The sequence below is a fragment of the Ictidomys tridecemlineatus genome, chromosome 6, assembly GCF_052094955.1.
Source record: "Ictidomys tridecemlineatus isolate mIctTri1 chromosome 6, mIctTri1.hap1, whole genome shotgun sequence".
NCBI classification, from domain to species: domain Eukaryota; kingdom Metazoa; phylum Chordata; class Mammalia; order Rodentia; family Sciuridae; genus Ictidomys; species Ictidomys tridecemlineatus.
This window is the reverse complement of record NC_135482.1, coordinates 188,380,139-188,402,529: the sequence shown is the minus strand read 5'-3', so window position 1 is coordinate 188,402,529 and position 22,391 is coordinate 188,380,139. Positions and strand designations below refer to the sequence as shown.

At 37.3% G+C, this 22,391-nt stretch overlaps 1 protein-coding gene across 34 annotated transcripts in view; it reads left to right on the top strand.

Annotated features, from left to right (window-relative positions):
- Positions 1-22,391, top strand: part of Dock9 (dedicator of cytokinesis 9) — a 286,979-nt gene that overhangs the window by 251,521 nt on the left and 13,067 nt on the right. For 14 of the 34 annotated variants that reach the window (XM_078016264.1, XM_078016254.1, XM_078016248.1 and 11 more), the window contains 7 exons: positions 859-916; positions 1,754-1,831; positions 3,241-3,347; positions 17,151-17,273; positions 17,892-18,005; positions 18,672-18,707; positions 19,541-19,687. In XM_078016264.1, the coding sequence (XP_077872390.1) occupies positions 859-916; positions 1,754-1,831; positions 3,241-3,347; positions 17,151-17,273; positions 17,892-18,005; positions 18,672-18,707; positions 19,541-19,687 (663 nt within the window). Of the gene's footprint in view, positions 1-858; positions 917-1,753; positions 1,832-3,240; positions 3,348-17,150; positions 17,274-17,891; positions 18,006-18,217; positions 18,454-18,671; positions 18,708-19,540; positions 19,688-22,391 lie in introns of those variants that run through there. The other 20 variants (XM_078016273.1, XM_078016255.1, XM_078016272.1 and 17 more) reach the window with 4 other exon arrangements.

The following is a 22,391-nucleotide window of genomic DNA, read 5'->3' as shown; positions in this document are numbered from 1 at the left end:
AACCTGTCTGTGGCTTCACTCTCAACAGCTATCTTTGATTTTTAACAAATAGTTAGTTGTAGATAGACACAATTCCTTTATTTTATTTATTTATTTTTATGTGGTGCTGAGGATCAACCCCAGTGTCTCACACTTGCTAGGCAAGCACTCTACCCCTGAAGCACAAAACCAGTCCCATTAAAAATCTTTGATTTTTATAACAACATGGCAATTCAGTGAAAGAATTTTTCCCCCTCTTTTATAGTAATTATTGTGTTGAATTAGATTTTTCTTTCTTGATGCTGAGTATTGAACCTAGGCATGCTGAGTATGTCCTGTGCTACTGAGCTACACTGAACTTACTACATTCAGAATGCCATTAGAAGCATGCTTTTCTTTTAACAGTCCTCTTTTTGCTTTAAAAGAAAAGATGCAGAAACCTTAAGTGTCAGAGGGAATGCCATTTTTATCTTTTGTAGTAAAATGTAATAATTCTAAATAAAAATAAAGCTTAGTAAATTTATTGCTGTTTGTCTCAAATCCCAATTAATTTCAAAGTTTTAATTAATGTGAGTGCTATCTCTTTTTCATGGTAAAAGTTTGGCTATTAGAAACCCTGTTTGGGCCAGAAGCAGTGGCACATAGGAGACTGAGGCAAGAAGATAGCGAGTTTAAAGCCAGCCTCAGGAAAAGTGAGGCATTAAGCAACTTGGTGAGACCCTGTCTCTAAATAAAATACATAATAGGGCTGGGGATGTGGCTCGGTGATTGAGTGCCCTGAGTAAAAGAAAGAAACCCTGTTTAGTGCCTAGTATAAGTACATAGGTTCATTAGACATCCTGTTATAAACAGTGATTCTGAAATATGTCTTTATTACAGGCAGCAATGTGCTATGTCCATGTAACAGCATTGGTGGCAGAATATCTCACACGGAAGGGTAAGGAATGATTCCTGAATTGTTAAAAGAATAAAACAGTACAAAGTAGCAGAGACCAGTGAGAGCAGTTCAGGCAGATCTGGAGGTGGCAAGTTTGTGTGTATAGAAAGCATGCTCACTATTTTATTCCCTGACAGGACATTTGCTTGACTTAGTGGGCACAGCAGGAATGGCAGTGTTAAGAAAATTAGATGGCATGTTATCATATCATATCTTACTAGTGTCTCCATTCTGCAAAAAGTTAATGGGCTTTGCATCTAGCTGTCCCTGAGAGACCATCCTGAGCTGAAGATAGTTCTCACTGGAGCTATGTATCAATCAAAAAGCAGTTGTAATGGATTATCAGACAGATTTTCTGGAATGCAGCCCAGTTGGCTTTATTGTGTTGAAGGCAGCCAGGCTTCCCAGGGGAAGAAGTGGGGCAAGTGAGACTTCATTTATGCATCAGGCATTTGTTCCCAAATGAGCAGGCCATGGGTTTTTCCAGAATAAATGGCTAAACAGCATTTCCAAATCAGCACAGCCTCAGGGTGGCATTTGTTTTGGAGATAATGAGGTTCTTAGAAAAGCTGGTGGCCTGCTCATGTAACACTGGAGAACAGCAATGCAAGATCTGGGCTAATGAGTATACTGACAAAGTGAGAAGCATTGAAAAGGCACAGATGCCAAGGCTATGGAATGTTTCTGATAAGGCCGGTGATGTGGAATGGGATTTAAGGGAGTCTGGGTTTGTCACACATGAGAACCTGAATGAGAAGGAAATTAAAGAAGGTTCCATGTTCACTTAGTGTTTCCTGCTGAGGCCTTTGATCAGGTGATACATTTCCTCATGTTTAGAAGCGGAACTAGCACTCCAGCGGGAGCCACCTCTCTTCCCCTACAGCCATAGCACCTGCCAGAGGAGGAGCCGGGGAGGTGAGCCTAACGGTTGCCCCGCTCCCCAGGGGCCCCAGCTGCTCTGTTCATGTGCCATCCAGTGGTGTGGGGATTTTCTGTTTCAACTCTGCATGGACAGTCTTTGCTCTCCTTCCTTCCCTTTTCCTGGGCTCTCCAGGTTGCTGGCAGTCTATTCTTATGGGCAATGAAAGGAAAGCACTTTGGCTATCATTTTTGTTGTTCCTGTGGAGTAGAGTTACATACATACTTTCTATGTATCCTGTAGTCTAAACATGGGTGGTTAACTTTTACTTTATTTTGTGTATATTAATGTAACCTCAAACTCCTAGATTAATCTTTTCACTGGGGGCTTTTTCCATGTAACCAAATCAAAGCAAGGCTACCCTAGGACCCTGATAGAGATGCTAGATAACCTGGGAGGGGATAGAAACCTGGACTAATATGTAGCAGAAAAATCTCTGGTTTTAGGTTCTACATTTTCAAGATTTGATTCCAAAATACTCTGTGTTCCTTTTTCCCAAAACAGAGGAGATGGTCAGTTAAAGTTTTGACTTTTGTTTTATTGTGAATAGACACCTGAAAACAGCCTATCAGAACATTTCAAGTCCTTCTTCCCATGAGTGTTTTACACAGTCCATATTGTCCAGCTGACTAAAATGTTTCCCAGCAAGTCTTAAGATGAGGAAGGACCACAGATGGGCTGTTCTTGCTCAGAGTTTATCCTTATCTGAGACCTTGATTCCCCCCTCAACCTTAACCTTCTCCCCTTAGGGGAGCAGATGCTGAGGCCCCAGAAGTATTCCTGCTGTCCATTTCCTGGAGAAGGCCCCTCCTCTTCGCAGGCAGCTGGTGGGGAGCCTGCTAAGGCAGCCCTTGGTGCATAGCTGCAGCTGTTCCATCTGCATGTTATAGACAGCCCCAGGGAGAGGAAGGGGCAGTTGTAATCTGAGTTATGAGTTATGGATTATTCCCAGCCAGAGGGGCAAGATGATTGACTACTTGAAGAAAAGCTACCCTTGAAGTCATCTGTTTCTTTCATTGGCTTTGGTTTCAGCTTCTTAACTTTTCTCAATATCTGAGCAGGGGTCATCTTACCAAATCAAATTTTCATTTGCTTGATATTTTTCCACCGTTAATTTGACTCAGTAACTATTTCTCAGTTTATTTATAGTTTATTTGAAGGTCGAATGCATTTTTTAAAACAGTGGGTGGAGGGAATAAACAGGATGAGAAATGAAGTACGGGAGGTAAGGGGTAAATGTGAGGAAAGGGAGAAGAAAAGCACCCAGTGGTCCCAGCCTCCCATGCGAGTGCTGGTCTGACACATGAAAGCTTCCAGAGTAACAGAAACAGGGCAGGAAGAATGCTGGAGTCTAGCCACATCCAGGTTAACTGCTGTCGCTCTTTCTCTGCTTTCTCAACCCCAGGCATGTTTAGGCAGGGATGCACTGCCTTCAGGGTCATCACCCCCAACATTGACGAGGAGGCCTCCATGATGGAAGACGTCGGAATGCAGGATGTCCATTTCAATGAGGTGAGTGCTGCGGCTCCAGTGGGGGAGCCAGTATAATCATGCACCACCCAACAATGACCTCAGTCAGCAGACAGACTCCATGTGCAGCGATGGTCCTGTAAGCTTATTATACCTAGTGACATCATAGCCATCTTAGCACTGACTGCGATGTTCATGGTGGTGAGAGCCCTAGCCATGCACTTCTCAGGACACTCCCCATTAGTTGAGTGATGGGTGACTATTCTTGGGTACCTGGAGCCTGCTAATCCCCTGCCAGTGCATCACCCCCAGCTCTCCTCCCACAGCTGCTGCCTGCACACCAAGCCCTAACTGAGGTGATTCTCCCAGGCAGCTGAACAGCGACCACTGCTCTGTTGTCCCTTCCGTGAAATGCCTCCTCCTCTCTGGAGGCTTGAGGTCTGGTTCATAGTGAAGTGGGGCTGAGCGCTGGAGCACTTCTCCCAGAGGCCCAGTGTGTTGGTCACAAAGTTTCTCAGTCTTTCCTGTGTCACATGAAGTTTATTACTATTTCAATTATTGTATATACCTGTAGACATTTTCTTCAGGCCCAGACACTCAAAACCATGAGACACCAAGTAGGGACCAGTTCCTGTCTCTACTTGGGTGCTATAGCCCAGGTTCCGAGGATTGATAGGAAACAGGACCACTCTCTCCCAACCCCATGCAGACCAGAAGGTTTGACATTATAAAAGTAGCAATTCTGAAGCTTCTTGCCAAAACAGAATAGCATATCCATGTAACCACTTATCTATAACCAGAGAGCTCTGAAATAAAGCTAGGAATTTTCCTAAGAGCTGATTTTCTGCTTGCATTCACTGAATTCTCCTTTCCAGGCATATCTGCCTCTCCCCACCCAGGGAAGAATGAAACATTCAGGGGAAAGCTTTTAATCCTGCCCATCTTTCCAGGCAAAATAAAGTTTTCCAGTTCTTCACGTGGCAAGAAAGAACCAATGGAGAAAGGAGTACTTACCTTGCCTGTGTTTTTCATGTTCTTTCTTGACATGGGGTCCACAGTGTGGCAGTGCACAGTTAATACTACAGCTTTTAACCATTTTCATGCCAGTAAGGAGGGCCCCTGAGCAAACCTCTCCCATGACATGAGCTAGTCCAAAAGTCACTTGGTTATCAAAGGTAGTCCTGGAACCCTTTCAGTCTTTGAGGCCCTTACTTTTCCAACTCAGTGTGAGGCTGGATTTTCTTTGTTGACATCAACCCAAGCTATACATTAGACAATTGAATGTAGAAGGCTTGAGACTCCAGGTTTCTCCTACAAAGTCAAATATCAAAGAGATTTGTAAAAAATATAAAACAAGGATACTACTTTTCTTTTTTAAAATACCTTTTTATGTTCACAGTGCTATTTTTGTTAATATATTCTAGTTTATAGTTTTCATCTGTACACTTTACACCTTTTCAGTTTTGGTTCTACTGTTGTAAAATTTGAAAGAAAAAATCAACATAAACAAAAAATTATTTGAAGTTCTCAGTAAATTTGAGATATATAAAGAGCTCTTAAGCTCAAAAAGTATAAGAACCACTGTTGTAAATTGTCTAGTCTTAATCCTCAAAATTAAAAACTATATATGGAAAAAAAGTATAATATATTGAGTGTACTTCATGAAGTGCTACTAGGGATTGAAATAAATGCATAAATAATAGGTGGTACTAGGGATTGAACCCAGGGACACTCTGCCACTAAGCTACATCCCAACCTTTTTTTTTTTTTTTTAATTTGAGACAGGGTCTCACTAAGTTGCCCAATAGCCTTGAGTTTATTCTCCTCTTGCCTCAACCTCCCAAGTAGCTGGGATTATAGGCATGTGCCACCATGCCTGGCTACTTCATGAAGTTTAAAGAAACTACAAGAGATAGATACAATATACAAAGTTCTCTGATTATCCTGGGGAAGGTGATTAAGTTGGTTATTGCATGGCATTAACCATTCCACTGTCTCCATCCTGAAATGCCCAGACATATGGTGATTTTTTTCACTTATTTTACTTTTTACTCTCAAGTGTGAAACCTTTCACCAAAGGAACAGGCTCTTGTGTTCTTGGCTTGAGCACCTCATTTCAAGGCAAATTTTGACTGAATTTTTCTTTGAAATTGGCATGACTGTATTGTCTTCTTGGAGAAATCACCCTTGCACCCAGTGCCAAGTCAGACCTCTCAAGTTCAGCATTTTATTTTGAATTAGATAAGGAGAGCAGTTATGCCAAGAACAATCACAAATTTGAAGGTAAACAGTTTCTGTAAACTATCCTTGAGAGACAATAAAGTGAGCCCTGTATGTGCTCACCTGACTAATGGGTTGAAGTAATCATAAGAGTCTAATGGGAAGATTTATGAATGGCACCCTGTCTGAGTAAGAGCTAAACATGTGACAGGGACCACTTTATCAGCTGTTTCAGAATATGAATTTGCCACCCTGTCCTTGAAGCATAAAGATGGTAAACCTTTAACAAGGTCCATAGTACATGACAATCTGTATAGTTAGGATATGACATAGCAGGGTTATAAAGTCATCAAAATTGAAACTGACAGGAAGGGGAAAGAAGAATGTGTTCTAAAAGATGAAAAAACAGATTACCAGGTACATGTTCATTATTGGCTACTTAGATACTCAGAAAAAGAGCAAGGACAAAGTCCTCTGCCAGGAGAACAAAGTTTTGAGAAAAGCTAATAAAATGAGTGTCTAACATAATGTAAAAAAAAAAAAAAAATCATTGCCTTTTTAATCTGCATTAGTGAGTATAATTAAATGTCTCTGATGCTCTCCTAAAGAAATGTTGTTGCTTTTTTTGTTGTTATTTTAAGAGAGAGAGAATTTTTAAATATTTATTTTTTAGTTTTCAGAGGGCACATCTTTATATTTTATTTTTATGTGGTGCTGAGGATCAAACCCAGCGCCCAGCGCATGACAGGCAAGCACGCTACCACTGGAGCCACATCCTCAGCCCCCTAAAGTAATGTTTTTAGGGGAGATACCTAAAACTGCACCGTCGTCTTAGTAGCAGGCCTCAGATGAGTTTTTATTAGTACCAAGTCTACCTTCCCTGACTCTGATCCCAAGAGTGGACTCCCTCCCATATGCTTTTGGTTAGATAAAGAGAAACATCCAGTTCTTCCCCCACCCTTATTTATTTATTTATTTTTCATTTTACAATAGGATGCATTTTGACACATTGTACACAAATGGAACACAACTTCTCATTCCTCTGGTTGTACAGAGTCACTGGTGGAGCAGAGTCACTGCAATAGTGTAATCATGTAATCATACATGTATATAGGATAATAATGTCCGTCTCATTCTACCGTCCTTCTCATCCCCACAGCCCCCCCACTCTCCTCTGCACAAACTAATGTTCCTTCATTCTTCCCTACCCCGATGGCCCCACCCGCTTATGGATCAGCATTTGCTTATGGATCAGCATCCGCTTGTCAGAGAGAACATTCAACTTTTGGTTTTGGGGATTGGCTTATTTCACTTAGCATGATATTCTCTAGTTCAATCCATTTACCTGAAAATGCCATAATTTCATTCTTCTTTAAGGCTGAGTGATATTCCATTGTGTATATATACCACATTTTCTTATCCATTCATCTGTTGAAGAGCACCTAGATTGGTTCCATAGTTTGGCTATTGTGAATTGAGCTGCTGTGAACATTAATGTCTGCATCACTATACTAGGCTGGTTTTAAGTCCTTTGGGTATAAACTGAGGAGTGGGATAGCTGGGTCAAATGGTGGATCCATTCCAAGTTTTCTAAGGTAAAACATCCAGGTTTTTTTTGTTGTTGTTGTTGGACACAATGCCTTTATTTTATTTATTTATTTATTTATTTATTTATTTATTTATTTATTTTTAAAGAGAGAATTTTTAATATTTATTTTTTAGTTCTCGGCGGACACATCTTTGTTGGTATGTGGTGCTGAGGATCGAACCCGGGCCACACACATGCTAGGCGAGCGCGCTACCACTTGAGCCACATCCCCAGCCCAATATTTATTTATTTTAATGTGGTGCTGAGGATCGAACCCAGTGCCTCACACATGCTATGCGAGCACCCTACTGCTGATCCATAGCCACAGCCCCTCCAGTTCTTAATTACAGTTTTGTTTCACAGTCTGGACCTGTATAGATCAAAGGATTCTGAGTTCCCTGTGGTCCCAGAGTTCTACTTGGTCCATGCAGTTCTGAGATTCCTCTCTTCTTGTCTGATACAGCACCAGGATCCTAGTTGGAAAAAAGTGATGCAAGTGGTCCTCAACTGTATCTTGAGAAAGGATGTAATAGAAGTTACACTGTTCTACTATTTAGAGTTATACTATGAGAATAGCCATTAAGAATAATATAAGCCATTAAGCCATCGCCTAAGCCAGCTCACAGGTTTATAAATACTTGTAAATGGTAGATTCTGAGACAGCATCTAGCTTTATAGGTAAGGTTCAAATTGAATTAATCAATCCTAGGATGGAGCAAATAGCATTTAAGTTTTTTAAAAAAATTAAATACCCTGCACAGATATAGGTTCATAGGAGTATTTTTGTGCATGCGCACGCGCGCGCGCGCGCACACACACACACACACACACACACACATACACACACATCACTAGAAATGCTACTTCCACAGATAGATGTTTGTTTCTTCAGCTCCTTCACTAAGTCACACTTAATAAAAGGAACTAACTACATTTTTAAAAGTTTCTTCAATGGCTTATGAACTTCGTGCACTTAGATCTTTTTAAGTCTAGTCTAAAGTAAAATGCATACTTTCTGTATGCATGGAGTTTATTGAGCTCACCCTTCAACCAATTCTTTACATATGTCAACAAAAAAAAAATCTGGGTGTTTAAATGTTAAACATGGCAATTTAACCATAAAGCATTTTGTATGACTGCTGCTCAAGGTTATAGCTTTCTAACCATTTTCTGGATCAGTTCTGGCTTTCAGGTGCTGTGATTGCTAAGAAACAAAGCAAACTAAAATAAGTAGAACTTGTGCTGAGAATATAATTCATATATACTCCAATGTTTGGTTACTTTGTCTTGTTTTTATTATAATTTTGTATTGACATATGGTCTCTCAAATTCTGTGATTACTGTCTATTATTTCTATTCAGATAATTGTTACTTCATGCACCAGCTGTAAATTTCTAGATATAGAGTTGACAGTAGCTTGAATAATTTACCTTACCAAATTAAGCTTTGGCATTCAGTAATCTACACTCTGATTTTATGAGAGGACTGACCTTTTTCAGTAAAAACCATTTTTTAGTTTTTTATTAGAAAAATCTGTACTCACTTCATTTTTATAGTACATATTACCATTTCTTTGCATAATCAGTGATATTTGAATTGATAAATTATAAACCTTGAGTGCTTCCTGAATCAGAATTCTTGATACCATCAAGAATTGTGATATTTATTTCATAATATTTACTAAGCTCCATTTGCTTTATTGAATTTTCCCAACCATTTTGGTGAGTCTCTCTGGTTGAAGTCCATCTTTCTATATCAAATATAATATTACAGGTTTTTCTATAATGAGCTTATTTATCCTTATCACTTATACATCAGATATCAATGCTCATAAACTGCTTGACTACAGGTTTATTGTTATTAAACCTTCCACCTGTTTCTAGCTTAACTAAATAAGAGTAAAACTAAGTATTCAAATCTCATTTACAAATTAGGATCATTTGACTCAGGAGACTACCAATACTCTCTTCTTGATATATATTTATGAAGTGACAGAATATAGGGCTATTTAAAATGTATCTGATAACTTATGTGAATAGACAGACTCTTTTGAGAATCAAGTAACGTCTTCCTTATATAACCCTTCATTGTTATAATAGTTAGTAATTGTATCTTTGCATTGAAAACTTTGTTCCAGTTTATTGTGTCTACTCCTTCCCCCCTTCCCAGCCTCTTCTCTTGCCACACTCTGATTCAGATTTTATTCTCCAACCCACAAACTACTTGTCACTCCCTTGCGTTTGCCTGGGCAGTTCCCTGGACCTGGATGGAGTGTGTCCCCTCTTTTTCTTCTATCCCCACTCCCACTTTCTTCCTCTGCTCACTAAACTCTCCTGTCTTTTAAGACTCGGTCATCATTTCTCTAGCTTTCCATGCTTCCCCTTTCCCTCATTTCTGGACAAATACTGATGCCCTGCAGTTTCTTTATCAGTGCACTTACTACCATCCTTGTAATCTCTTTATGGCTCCATCTTCCACACTGGACTCTGGATGCTGGGAGAGCAGGAAGTGCTGAGCTCTGTGAGAGAAGGATATTTGGCCTCCTTAGTACCCAGAGACCCACTGACTATTATTAAATCCATCCGTCCCTGCTGCAGTCATTTCAGAGTCTATGCCCTGTGACTTGTAGCTCAGGTTCACATTTGAAATCACTGTTTTCCTCTCTTTGATGTCTTACATGCATGTCACATCCTTCCCATTGCTCATGCATCTCTAGTACATCTGTTCTGGCTGCTCTGAAAGGATGACTGTGAGTGTTTTCAAAGGCTTCTTTTCTAAACAAATTTCTATTTTGTTTAGAATAGACCTTCCAAAATATGCTGTAACAATTGATAAAAATCTATCAAGCAATTTTTATAAATTACACAGACTTAATTTTACTTATGGATTTAGTTTTAAAGGTTAACCCAATAGTCAAGCATGGTGCCTTGCACATTGTAAATGCTTGGTAAAATGTTTGAACAAACATTCAAATAAATGAATGAATGAATCAGTGTTGTGATACTAATGGTACATAGTTATAACTTTTATAACTGAGAAGAATTTTCAGTTTTTTATGAAATTGCATTTAAATCACTTCACTTTCTGCTATGGCATAGAATTAAGAATCTTTAGGGCTTTTTGATCCCATCGTCAGTAAATAGGATGTGATCATTGAACATTTGTTTATATTTACAGTGTGACCTTGCCATGCCAGGATCAGTTGTAATTTTTCACACATACACACACAAATTGTATTCCTCTTTGAAAAAGCCCAATATAACAGAAGGGACCAGATGATTAGTGTATAAGTTAAACCTAAGAATAATTTTTTTTCTTATAAAAAATTTTTTTAGCCTCAAGACAATGAATTTTATTGCCTTTAGTCTACCAGGTTTGACAATATAAATATACTCATTGAGGAAAAAAAATATTTGAATAAGAATTAAGTTCATGAAAGTTTACAAAACATAGCTAGTACCCTAATTTATAATCTTATCTTAAATATCTCTACTTTTATAGCGTGGTCAGACATCTTAAAATATATTCACACTATTTTAATTTTAAGATATAAACAGTAGCAATTTACTAAGTTCTCCATTACAGCAATTCTCAAAATACTTAAAAAATTGTTTTATGAAAGTCAGACCCACATCACAACTTTTTTCTTTTAGATATATCTTCAAAAGGCACATTTTGATTACTCGTGTTTGCCTAAAGATAGTACTTTGAGTTTTGATTTTTCCATTTGTCTCAAAACTGAGCAAATGGAAGCTTGTAGCAGCAGATAAAAGGCCACAGGTTTCCAGTTGGGTCCTTGAAGGCAGCAGTATGCTCATTCATCACACCGTGAACATCAAGAAAACAATTCAAGAAAGAGACTGCAGATGTGTCCTAAATCCTAAAATAACCACCTGGATATGCTTTTTATACAAAATAAATCATTTTTTTAAAAAAATCATGAAACAATAAACGTAAAAAACCAAGACCACCAATTTCCCTCCACTAGCTTTGAGACTTAAGAAGAAATTAAATTTTTCTTCTCTGGAATCACATTTTTATATTAGGCTCATTTCAATTTAAATCACTTGGTGACTTAATAGTGTTACAAAGTCCAAGAATGTAAGACATACTGATATTCAAGATAAAATATAAAAATAAACTTAAATATCAAATATAAATGATTTGTGGTTCTCATGTTTCCCTCTAATTTGGGCTAATAGTCTAAAACTGACTCTAATTATAATAGCATCTATAATTTCAAGCACCATTATTATTTTTAAGAACTCCAAAATGCAAGATATTTGTTGATTTTGAATACAATAACATTTTCTATATTTTTTTAAACATTGAGAAAAATGTTCAAGTTAACTCTTCTTACATTGCATTACAAAAGCCTTTGAAGGTTTGTTAGTTTGAAACTACTCTTGTGAACTTTAACAGAGTAGCAGTAAAAAAATAGATAAGAATAAAACAACACTGCCTTAATTTTAAAAGCTGCTATTTTAGAACTTGTATAAATGCCACTAAAATGATCATTATTGGGGACCTACAAATTAAATATTTTGTTGAAGTGACAGATGACCGTTTTCTTTTTTGTACCTTAGAATTTTTTTTTTTGGTGCGGGGGGGGGGGGCGGGGGGGTACCAGGAATTGAACGTAGGGGCACTTAAACACTAAGTCACATTTCCAACCCTTTTTTATTTTGAGGCAGGGTCTTGCTAAGTTGTTTATGACCTCATTAAACTGGCTTTGAACTTGTGATCCTCCTGCCTCAGCCTCCCTAGCCACTGGGATTACAGGCTTGTGCTCCTGTGCCTGGCACCTTAGAATATTTTCAATAAATTATTCTGTTTTAGTAAGGAAAAAACATCTAAAGACACACCCCCCCTTTAAAAAACAAATGGATACACTCAAATGAGACTTGAGGGGAATAATATAAATTTAAGATAGATCTCTAGTATTTTGAAATTTCACAGTAACCTTAAAAATTCTCTTTTGTTCTTACATGGGATCAAGTGATTAATCAATCAGTACTTCAAAGTACCGGTCTTGTTCATTTTAGTACTTTAATAAGTATTGAAGTCACTGAAAAAGAATAGTTTTAAAGTAAGAAAAAATTCTATAACCTTGATTGTTTTGTTATCAGAATACCTTGATTGTGCAATTCTCATCCCTGGGATGAGATTGAGTTTTCTGAGTTCTTCCACCTCTGCTGCAATTCTGTACCACCACTGGGAATGAAAGTGCTCAATTAATAGCCACCAGCAGTATGTTTGAACAAATATATGCAAGAAATAAAGTACTCTGTAATAAAGGACATCTTATTCAACTCATTTCCCTATAGCCAAGGACAGTTATTTCTATCTAGCAATATGGCTAATATTACTAAGAAAAATAGAAACAAGTCAGAAATATGTAACTACCCAAATGTATGTGGCCCTGTGGGATATTATATAACCCAGTAGAAATAAGATAATTTAAAAAATTAAAACACACTAGAAAGCAATGATTAAAATAAGAGAGGTTTCTTTATTTGACCTATTAATTACCTTAGAAAATTTACTATTTATCAGAGCATTTCAATAGTTAAATTTTTATTGGTCTTTATAAATACTAATAAAGGTAATACCTATATATATTTCATACATTTAACAAATGTGGAGAAGTAAGAATACTATCACTGAAATTATATAAGTATACTCATATGTTTTTCTTTTTCAATTAATTTTTTACTTATATATGACAGCAGAATGCATTACAATTTTCTTCATAGGTTTTTCTTTTATCTAACTTTTATAAGCAAGAGCATAAAAAGAATACACAATTTGAGCTGGGGTTGTGGTTCAGTGGTAGAGCACTTGTCTAGCATGTCTGAGGCACTGGGTTCAATTTTCAGCACCACATATACATAAATAAAATAAAGGTCCATTGACAAGAACAGCAACAAAAAAAGAACACAGAATTTGTCATACTTAGTGTGCATAGGTTGTCTATTGGAAAAGATTTGAGACAAAAGTAAGAAAGGCATGCCTCTCCATAATACAAAAGCAAAGGACAAAAAGATAACATTAGAAACTTCTCTGATTTCTTCTTTTTCTATAGCTGTGGTAGTGGTCACTATATCTGACTTTAATGAGATCTATAATAAAAGCCTGAAGCAAATGGCATATCTTTTATAAGCATTGGTGTCAAGTCAGTCACACAGATGACAATTTTATTATTTGTTTATTACAAATAGGACAGGAGTTAGATGATCTTGCTTAGATAGTATTTTCCAGTAAGTTGATTCACAACTGCTTTAAAAATGCTTATTTTATTTGGTTCTATAAACCATTAATGAAACATTAGACCACTTATGGAAAACATAGAGCTTACTTTTCATTTACAATATTACAGAGGATATAAGCATACTTTAAAAAATTATATATATATATATATATATCCCTTAACAAAATATTAGCAAATTTAATCTATCAAAATATAAAAAAGAGAAATGCATTATGACTAAGTGGGGTTTATTCCACGAAGAATGGTAGGTTTGAAATTGGAAAAATCAATCAAGGTTACTCATCATATCCATGGAATAAATTCATAAAAACCATTTGACATCTCAATAGATGCAGAAAAAGCATTTGACAAAATTTAATATTTATTCAAGATTTTTAAAAAAAACTAGAACTAGAAAAGAACTTCTCTAATTATCTAGGGAAAAAATATATTTGATTATGAGAGACAGAAATTCCCCCTAAATTTCAAAACAAAACAAGAATATCTCTTTTCACCACTGGTATTCAACATCATGCTGAACATTCACATGAGAAAAAGAATTTACGAAAGAGGCTACTTACACTGATAAATCAGATTAGCAGAATCATAGGAGGTAAGATTAGTATACATTAATCAATTAACCTTCACATTTAGAGATATTTATGTCATGGTTTTACTATATTATTAAATTATTTTATATAATCTCTAGAAGACTCAATATTGTTAAAAGGTCAGTTCTTCCTAAATTTATTTATAGATTCAAAGCAGTGCCAAATTCCCATTAGGAGTTTGGGTGGAAATTGACAATTGACTCTAAAGTCCATATAAAAACAAAAGGAACTAGAATATCTAAAACAATTTTGAAAAGATGGGAAGATTTATGCTAACCAGCTTCAAGATTACTATAGAGCAGTGGTTCTCAACTGGGGACAGTTTTGCACACACAGCCTCTTCTACCCCCAGCGTACATTTGACAGTGTCTGGAAACATTTTTTATTGTCATGACTTTGGGGAAAGGGGAGATGCTACTGCTGCTGGCATCTAGTAGGCAGAAGCCAAGAATGCTGATAACAATATCTTACAATGCACAAGAGAGCCCCTGCAACAGACACTTGACCAAGGTGTCAGCAGTGTCACTGGAGAAACTTTCTTATAAAGCCATAGCAGTAATCAAAACAGCATTATATTGACAAAGGGGTATCAGTGGAACAAAACGTGAACCCTAGAAATGGACCCACATGCATAGTCAGTGGATTTTTGACAAAAATTCAAAGGTAATTCAATGGAGAAAGGATAAAAGGATAGACTTTCATCAAATGGGGTTGGAACATTGGGCATACATATATGGGAAAAAAGAAAAAGAACTTCACACTTCATTCAAAGATAACTCAAAGTAGATTAGAGTCTTAAAATATAAATCTATAAAACTTTTGGAAGAAAGCAGGAGAAGATATCTATGAGCTTGGATTAAGTACTTCTTTGCTGAGGGCCATTACCAAGTAGGAATGACACATCGAAATTTCCTTGCCAAGCATACCCCATGCTGCTTAGAGGACATTCGATGGGACATTGCATGCATGCTTTAATAAGGTGACCTTGCTCAAGGACCAAGGCGGATCCGGGTTTAGAGCTGATCAGGTTTGAGGAAGCTCCTTGAGTTTAAGGCGTTGCCAGTTTAAGACAATGGGTTTTAGGGAAGTTGGAGGTTGAAGATTATTGCTGGGATTAGGGTGTTCCTGCTGCTTGTTCCCGTTGAGTTCTCGTGAGATTAAAATGGGATTTGGAGATAGCCTCGTGGAGTAGGTGAATTGTGGGGGTAGACGGCAGAACGCGATTGCCCCTGGACCTGTATGGAGGCGGTGTGAGAGCGGGAATAAAGATTTGCTGTTTGAACCTACGAAGCTGTGTGGTGGCTCGTGATTCTGGTGCCAAGCTGAGACATTGGCTTTGGCACTTCTTAGATAGAACATCAAAAATACAATCCAGAAAATTAAACCTTGTTAAATTGGACTTAAAATTAAAAACATCCAATCTTCAAAAGACACCATTAGTTGGAAAATTCCGGGTAGTATGAAAAGGTGTGTGGTAGTCATTTTATTGGTTTTAGTTTTTTCCTCTGGTTGTTTTGATCATCTTTCTCTTATTTATCATAGAGATGAATTAATTAATAATTCATAAATAACTGAATCAATCATGTTTTTTTCCTTAGGTCTCATTTTCTTATCTACTCCTAGTAAGATTTATTTTCTGTGCTCTTGTGATTGTGTTTGCTTCCTCTTTTGTGCTTAGAATTTCTTTAAATGTCTTGAAATGCTGGTTTAGTGGTTAGCAGTTCCTTTAGTTTATGCTTATCTTGGGAGGTTTTAATTTCATCTTCAGTTCTGAAAGATAACTTTGCTGGCTATAGTAATCTAAGTAGGCAGTTATTTTCTTTCTTGGCTGAAAATACATCATTCCTCACCCTCTTGGCCTTTAGAGTTTCTATTAAGAAATCTATGTTATTCTGATGGGTTTCACTTTATAAGTGTTTTGGCACTTCTGTCTTGCAGCTTTCAATATTCTTTGTTCTGTACTTTAGACAGTTTAACTATAGTATGACATAGAAAGGTTCTTTTCTGGTCATGTCTGTTTGAGATTCTAAATGCCTCTCATACCTGGATGTCCATACTTTTCCAAACATTTGGGAAATTTTCTGTTATTATTTCACTGACTAGGTTTTCTATGCCTCAGAGACAAATTCGGTAAAGAACTTTTATCCAGAATACATAAAGAATTTTCAAATTCCATTATTAAAAAATCCATCACAAAAAATGAGCAAAAGATACATTACCAAAGCTGTTCAGATGATATATATGCATGTAAAAATTTATTCAACATTATTAATGAAACAACACTTAGATGTATTCAAAGAAAAAACTTTAGTATTGGATCCCTTTGGGAAATTCTATGGAGATTGAGTTGAGTGAGGCCAAACCTTTAACAAAGTTATCATTGATACAAGTCAACTTTGCCAGGGCAGAAGGGGCCTCTTCACTCTGTTACTAAGGCAGAGAGACCTTCTGTGGCCATGAGGTGTATGACAGCCCCATTTAGGCTCTATGCTGCTTCTTTCTATCCTGTCTGGTGGGAGTATATCTGTCCAAGCATTCCAAGCTAGGGTCCTAAAACTAACACTGATTGGCCTGGTCACTGGTCTCCCATGATGAAGCAGTGACTGTGGCCAAGAAGCGGGTTCCACTTATTAGTATAAATTTGAGCCCATGCTCTGATTCTTGAGCCATGGGTAGTGTTACCTTCCTCAAAAGTCCAAGGATGCTAACAAAGACAGTGACTAGAAAGAAATTTCAAAGAGAAATGGTACAGGCATGGTACCCCCACACTCCATCACCACACCCCTTCAAGATGTTTAGTTGGAGTTGAAGTCATGCTAGTAACTCCACATTTCAACCTTGTCATTGGTCTTTTAAAAAGGAAAAAGAAATTTCTAAATTATATGTGTAAAAAGAGAACTAAGAACAAAATTTGAGAGCCCATTTAAAACCATGTCAGTTTTTCCATGCAAGTTACTAATAAAGCAGTCAAGTAATGTGAAACCCTTTTTTATTTACGCATGTGAACATGGTTGGAAAAAATAGCTTCCCAAGACAAACATGGAATTAGTATCTAAAAATTTTGTTTCTTTTTTGAAATTTCCCTCTAGCAGTCTTAGACTGTGCATTTCAGAAGGCATACATTCTCATACTCTCCATAACGCTCTTCTCTGGCCTGTGACATTCTCTTTGATCAGGATGTACTGATGGAGCTTCTAGAGCAGTGTGCAGATGGACTCTGGAAGGCAGAACGCTACGAGCTGATCGCAGACATCTATAAACTCATCATCCCAATTTATGAAAAGCGGAGGGATTTTGAGGTATCTGGCTGTTTTCGTTTTTTCCTATTTGAGAGAAGAGTGATGTGACACATTCTCAGACCTACTTCTATACAAAGAGAGCAGACTTCGGTTCACTGATGAGCAGGTGATCTTTGACCCTCCACATTATGCCATAGGTTGTCATCAGTTACCACCTCCCAAGAATCAAGAGTCAAGAGTCTGTGCAGATCCCTGTGTCCTATACTACAGGATTTCCACCCAAGCACTCCACTTTTAGAGGTTGCCACAAACAGAATTTTCTAATCACCAAGTCCCTTTTTCGTTAGAACTCTTCCTGGGCCCATCTGCTTGGGAAAATAGTGACCCTTCCATCCTTCCATAAGCAGGAGGTCTACTACTTAGCAAATCAAATGAAATAGGAAAAGTAGAAACTAAAACTGGTGTGAGAAGACCTTCTCTTACTATTAGGTCAGTGGGTCCTCATGAGAAGTTTGGCCCTTTTTAGACTTACAAATACTGCGAGTTTTATGGTCAAAATATATTCTTATTTTTTGGCAGGAATTCTTTATAGGAATTTATACCTACACTACCATATTAATTGTTATTTTTAAATTGTTTCTACTATTTGCAAGAAATGAATTCTGTTCTGCTTTCCAGAGGCTAGCTCATCTGTATGACACACTTCACCGGGCCTACAGCAAAGTGACTGAGGTCATGCATTCGGGCCGTAGGCTCCTGGGGACCTACTTCCGGGTGGCCTTCTTTGGACAGGTAAGCCTCCCCTTATTCTGTAGACTGTCCTGAGTCCTTTTCTTCTTATTATTTTTTTTTAAAGAAAACTCTTATGAAGTTATATCTATAGATTTTCTGTGTTCTATAAATGCTAATTTGAAAAATTTATCATTTAGTATGGTGATCTTCCTCTATAGTAAACTTTCTGCTTTTTTTTTTTCTTCCTATCCTTTCTTTATTACTTTCTTAAGGCAGCGGTAAGTTCTTCCTCCATAAGGCATTCTTAGCAGCATCTTTGGTTCTTCGTGTGATTTGCAAGTTTCCTTTTCAAGTCTGTATGTATATCTGTCTTAGTCATTACAAACTCAAAAAAAATTAACATTTTCATTCACAGAAATAAATCATCTATTTCTTTATACATTTGTATTGCATGTTTTAAACCAAAATTAAGACTTTCTGGTTTTCTTTGTACCTTTGCATCTTTATTGTTTGTAATATAATATCTCCATGAGTATATTTATCATTGTAATATTTCAGAAACCCTGAATGTGAGGGTTTATTTACATTAAACTTAAATTTTAACCTTCAAATCTCTAACATTATTAAGTGGTATAAGTTGTCATCTATTTATTTAGGGTATGTGATTTTCTGTGAGCATTATATAACCTTCACTTTATTCTGTTATTGTCTTTTATAACTTTATAGCAATACCAGTTTACAGACAGTGAAACAGATGTGGAGGTAATTACAGTAAATGCTTAAAAAGCAAGTAATATAGTGAAATTACTGCATCTAAACTCCCAGTTTGATGTGGATGTTTTTTGTTCCATGTTAGCCTGCTTTTTTTTTCTCTCCATATTTTGTGGATTTTGTGCCATTTTCTCTCTTCTATTTTAGATGAGAAAAAAAATTTTAAATTTATTGCAAATATTAACCCCAATCTGGACTCTTTAATTTTCAACCTTTTTCACTTCCCATGCAATTCTAAACTTTGTAGTCAAACATAATTGGTGCTAAAACAAATTATGTCAGGTGATAATGAAAATATTTGGTATTATGCTACAGGTCTTTAATATTTTTTCTCATCAATAAAGCAAAATCAGATTTACTCAAACTTTACAGAATTTTTGCTAGACCTACTCCAGACCTACATACTTCATGCTGTAAAAATCCTTTGTGAATTGGAGAGGTCAGAAGAAGGGATGTATTGTATTTCTGAGGCCTGTCTCTTGGAGGCTGCTGGTCACTTTTCGTGAGTTCTGCTTCCTGGGAATGTGAAACAGGCTTGAAGTCCCATCATTAGACTTCACTGAGAGAATAGTCTTGAATCCTAGATCTTTCATTTCACGCCACACTTAATGACAGCGTTCTTGAATCAAGTTTGCAATTTTGTGTTTTTCCTTTATCTTTGCACTTAAATTCCATATTATTATAATTTTTCTCCCTGTTTGGACAGCCTGTGTAGGATTTTATTTTAGAATCATCCTCTCATCCCTTGTAACAAAAGAACCCTTCTTTGGTAGTAAACCTTGGGCTTATATTTGGGACAACACTAATTATGCTTCCTGTCACAGGGATTCTTTGAAGATGAAGATGGAAAGGAGTATATTTACAAAGAACCCAAACTCACACCTCTGTCAGAAATTTCTCAGAGACTCCTTAAACTTTACTCAGATAAATTTGGTTCTGAAAATGTCAAAATGATACAGGACTCTGGCAAGGTATGACCATGCTTGGATAAGTTTTGTAACAATGTGGTATTGTTTTGATTGACTACATGTATTTGGTTATGTATTATATATTCATAAATGTGTACAGAAAAGAACACTTGGGAAAATTAAGGACACTTGGCCTTGAGTGCAGGAATACTTTTTTTTCTAATTACCTTTTTGTGCTTTCCATTATAAGCTTCTTTTACAAAATAATGAACATGTGAAGGAACATGCTATTTTTACTTCAGTATTCCGGAATTTCAAAAGTGTAGGGCCAAGGCTTTGTTCCTCACTGCCCTTTTCTGCTGCACTTGGGACAGTGCATGTGACTTCATTGCCACTGATGCTTGGATGTATAGATGGATGGACAGACAAATGGGTAAATAGATGAACAAGTCATGGAATGAACTCTCTAGCTACCATGGCTGAGTTAATGAAATCTTTCTATTTAGTGTAGGTGCCCTCTAGTGTTCCACTTTCACAATGACTCTTCTTGAACCTACATATTTGTCCTGTGCAGTTATATGTCCTACCCTGTTCAGAACTGCTCCAGGACATTGGGTGTCCCTCTGCTTCCTGAACCTCAAGCAGAGATAGCACTCCTTCCTGTTCTTTGCATTAAAAATGCTCCACTCATCAGCTCTCCATCAGTGATAAGCCCTGTTTCTTCCTGCAGACACCATTTTGGAGTGGTCTGTAATCCCCTTTCTTTCCTGAGCCCTCCTTTGGAGTGCCTATAGTCTGGAGTCTATATCTGGGGGTCCTTCATTTTCTTCAAAGAAGAGTCTTCCAGTCTCCTACCTGTATGACTAGGGAACTAGCAGGGAACAAAGAAGGCAGGGGGTGAATATCTGACTGCTAGATTCTGGATGCAGCAGAGGAGAAAGAGGGAAGGCCCCATGTTTGTCCAATAGCCTCTCATTTACTCACCCTTGTTCCACACTGTACCTATCCCTACTTTCTGCTGAGACTAGTAGCTCTACTCCAAGTATTTCTAGACCAATTTCTTTAGAGAATGACCTCTGCAGTCTCTGGGGTAGGGGACTAGGGAAGGAAACTCAGAATTCCCAAACCCGGATGCAGACTTGTGGCCACTTGTCCTGTTTTCTTCCTCACTTCTTATGTGGGCACCCTAATCCTAATGGCTGGTCCTCCATGGGTTTTCCAATGCACATTAGCCCACAGATTTGCACTCTGCACTCTGCTGAGTCAGGTGGCACACCTCCATATACCTGTCTTCCCAAAATTCATTAAAGTATCCACTACTATCTTCTGTTCTCCTTCCTGGCTCCTTGTGGGTTAATTCTTGATGTCATTAACAAAGTTGCACAAAGGAAAAAGAAACAACAAATGTTATCACTGGAAACCTCAATATAACCTTACTAAAACCCACTTACTCCAAAGACCAAATGATCCAGGTCCAGTTTGCCTTTTTCTCTTAATATTAAAACTTTTGCCTCGGTCAAGTGGTGACATTAACAACACAACCTTTTCTCCTGGTTCTCAGTTATTCTTTTGCCCCATTTAATGTGTGCCCCTTGATGCAGCAGCTGAGTTACAGGGTTCCCTCCTCCACTAGGCACCAATCCTCCATTCTTACTACAAGTACCTTGGAACAGGAAGAATAGGGAAATGCCACCCAAAACCAGCCATCAGAGCTCCATCCCCCCACCCTTAAATTGTTTCTGCTAAAGAAAGTCAAATTTAATAGGTTCAAATATGATGATAATGACTGGTCAGATGGCTTTTCTAAAATACAGACAATTTCACACATTCTCTCACCTTCTAAGGTTGGGGCACTTTGATATATGTTTTGTATTTTCTTTACAAACATCTGTTAGGAGACCGTGAAACTCTCTTTCCCACTCATTTGCCTGTCCTTAAACCAATGTCATCTTCCCAACACTCTTCATAGTAATTTCTTCCTATCCATTTTTATTGTTCTAGAAGGTTGGATACAACTGAAATGTGAAAAATGTTTTTTCCCCCTAGTGAATTAACTTTTCTTTCTAGATGAAAAATGCCTGTGTTTGAGAACACTCCACTTCTCATACTGTGCTCTCGCCATTAAATTATTCTTAATCTGTGATTATATTAAATTTAATAGTCTTCAGCTGTTTGTATCTCATCTGATCTGTCTACAGATTAATGATAATGTCAGGGGCTTTTTGCTGTTGTTCCTGAAATAAATTTCTCTCTCTAAGCCAACTATATGAAAAAGCATCTTAGGAAACAATCAGAGAAACCTATACTGAGTTTGAACAAGAAAATTATCAGGGTTTCTTCCAAAAACTTCAATGTCATGAAAAAGAAATAGTTGGGAATTCTAGATAAATCAAGAACAAAGAGGGCTGGGGCTGGGGCTCAGTAATAGAGCACTTGCCTACCTTGCGCAGTGCCCCCGGCTCAATCCCCACTGCTGCAAAAAAAAAAAATAGAGACAACTGAATGTAAAGTGTGATCATTGGTATAAATGATGTCTAGGCACTTTAAGGAAATTTTAATATGGACTGAGTATTTGGATATTAGGGAATTATTATTAATGTTGTTAGGTATGATAATATATAATAGTTATAGCGGAGAATGTCATTTTTGAGGAGAAACTGGCTGAAATGTGTTATTGCTTACTTTAAGATGATTCCGATGAAAGGAGTCTGCGCGTGTGTGTGTGTGTGTGTGTGTGTGTGTGTGTGTGTGTGTGTGTTTGAAACAG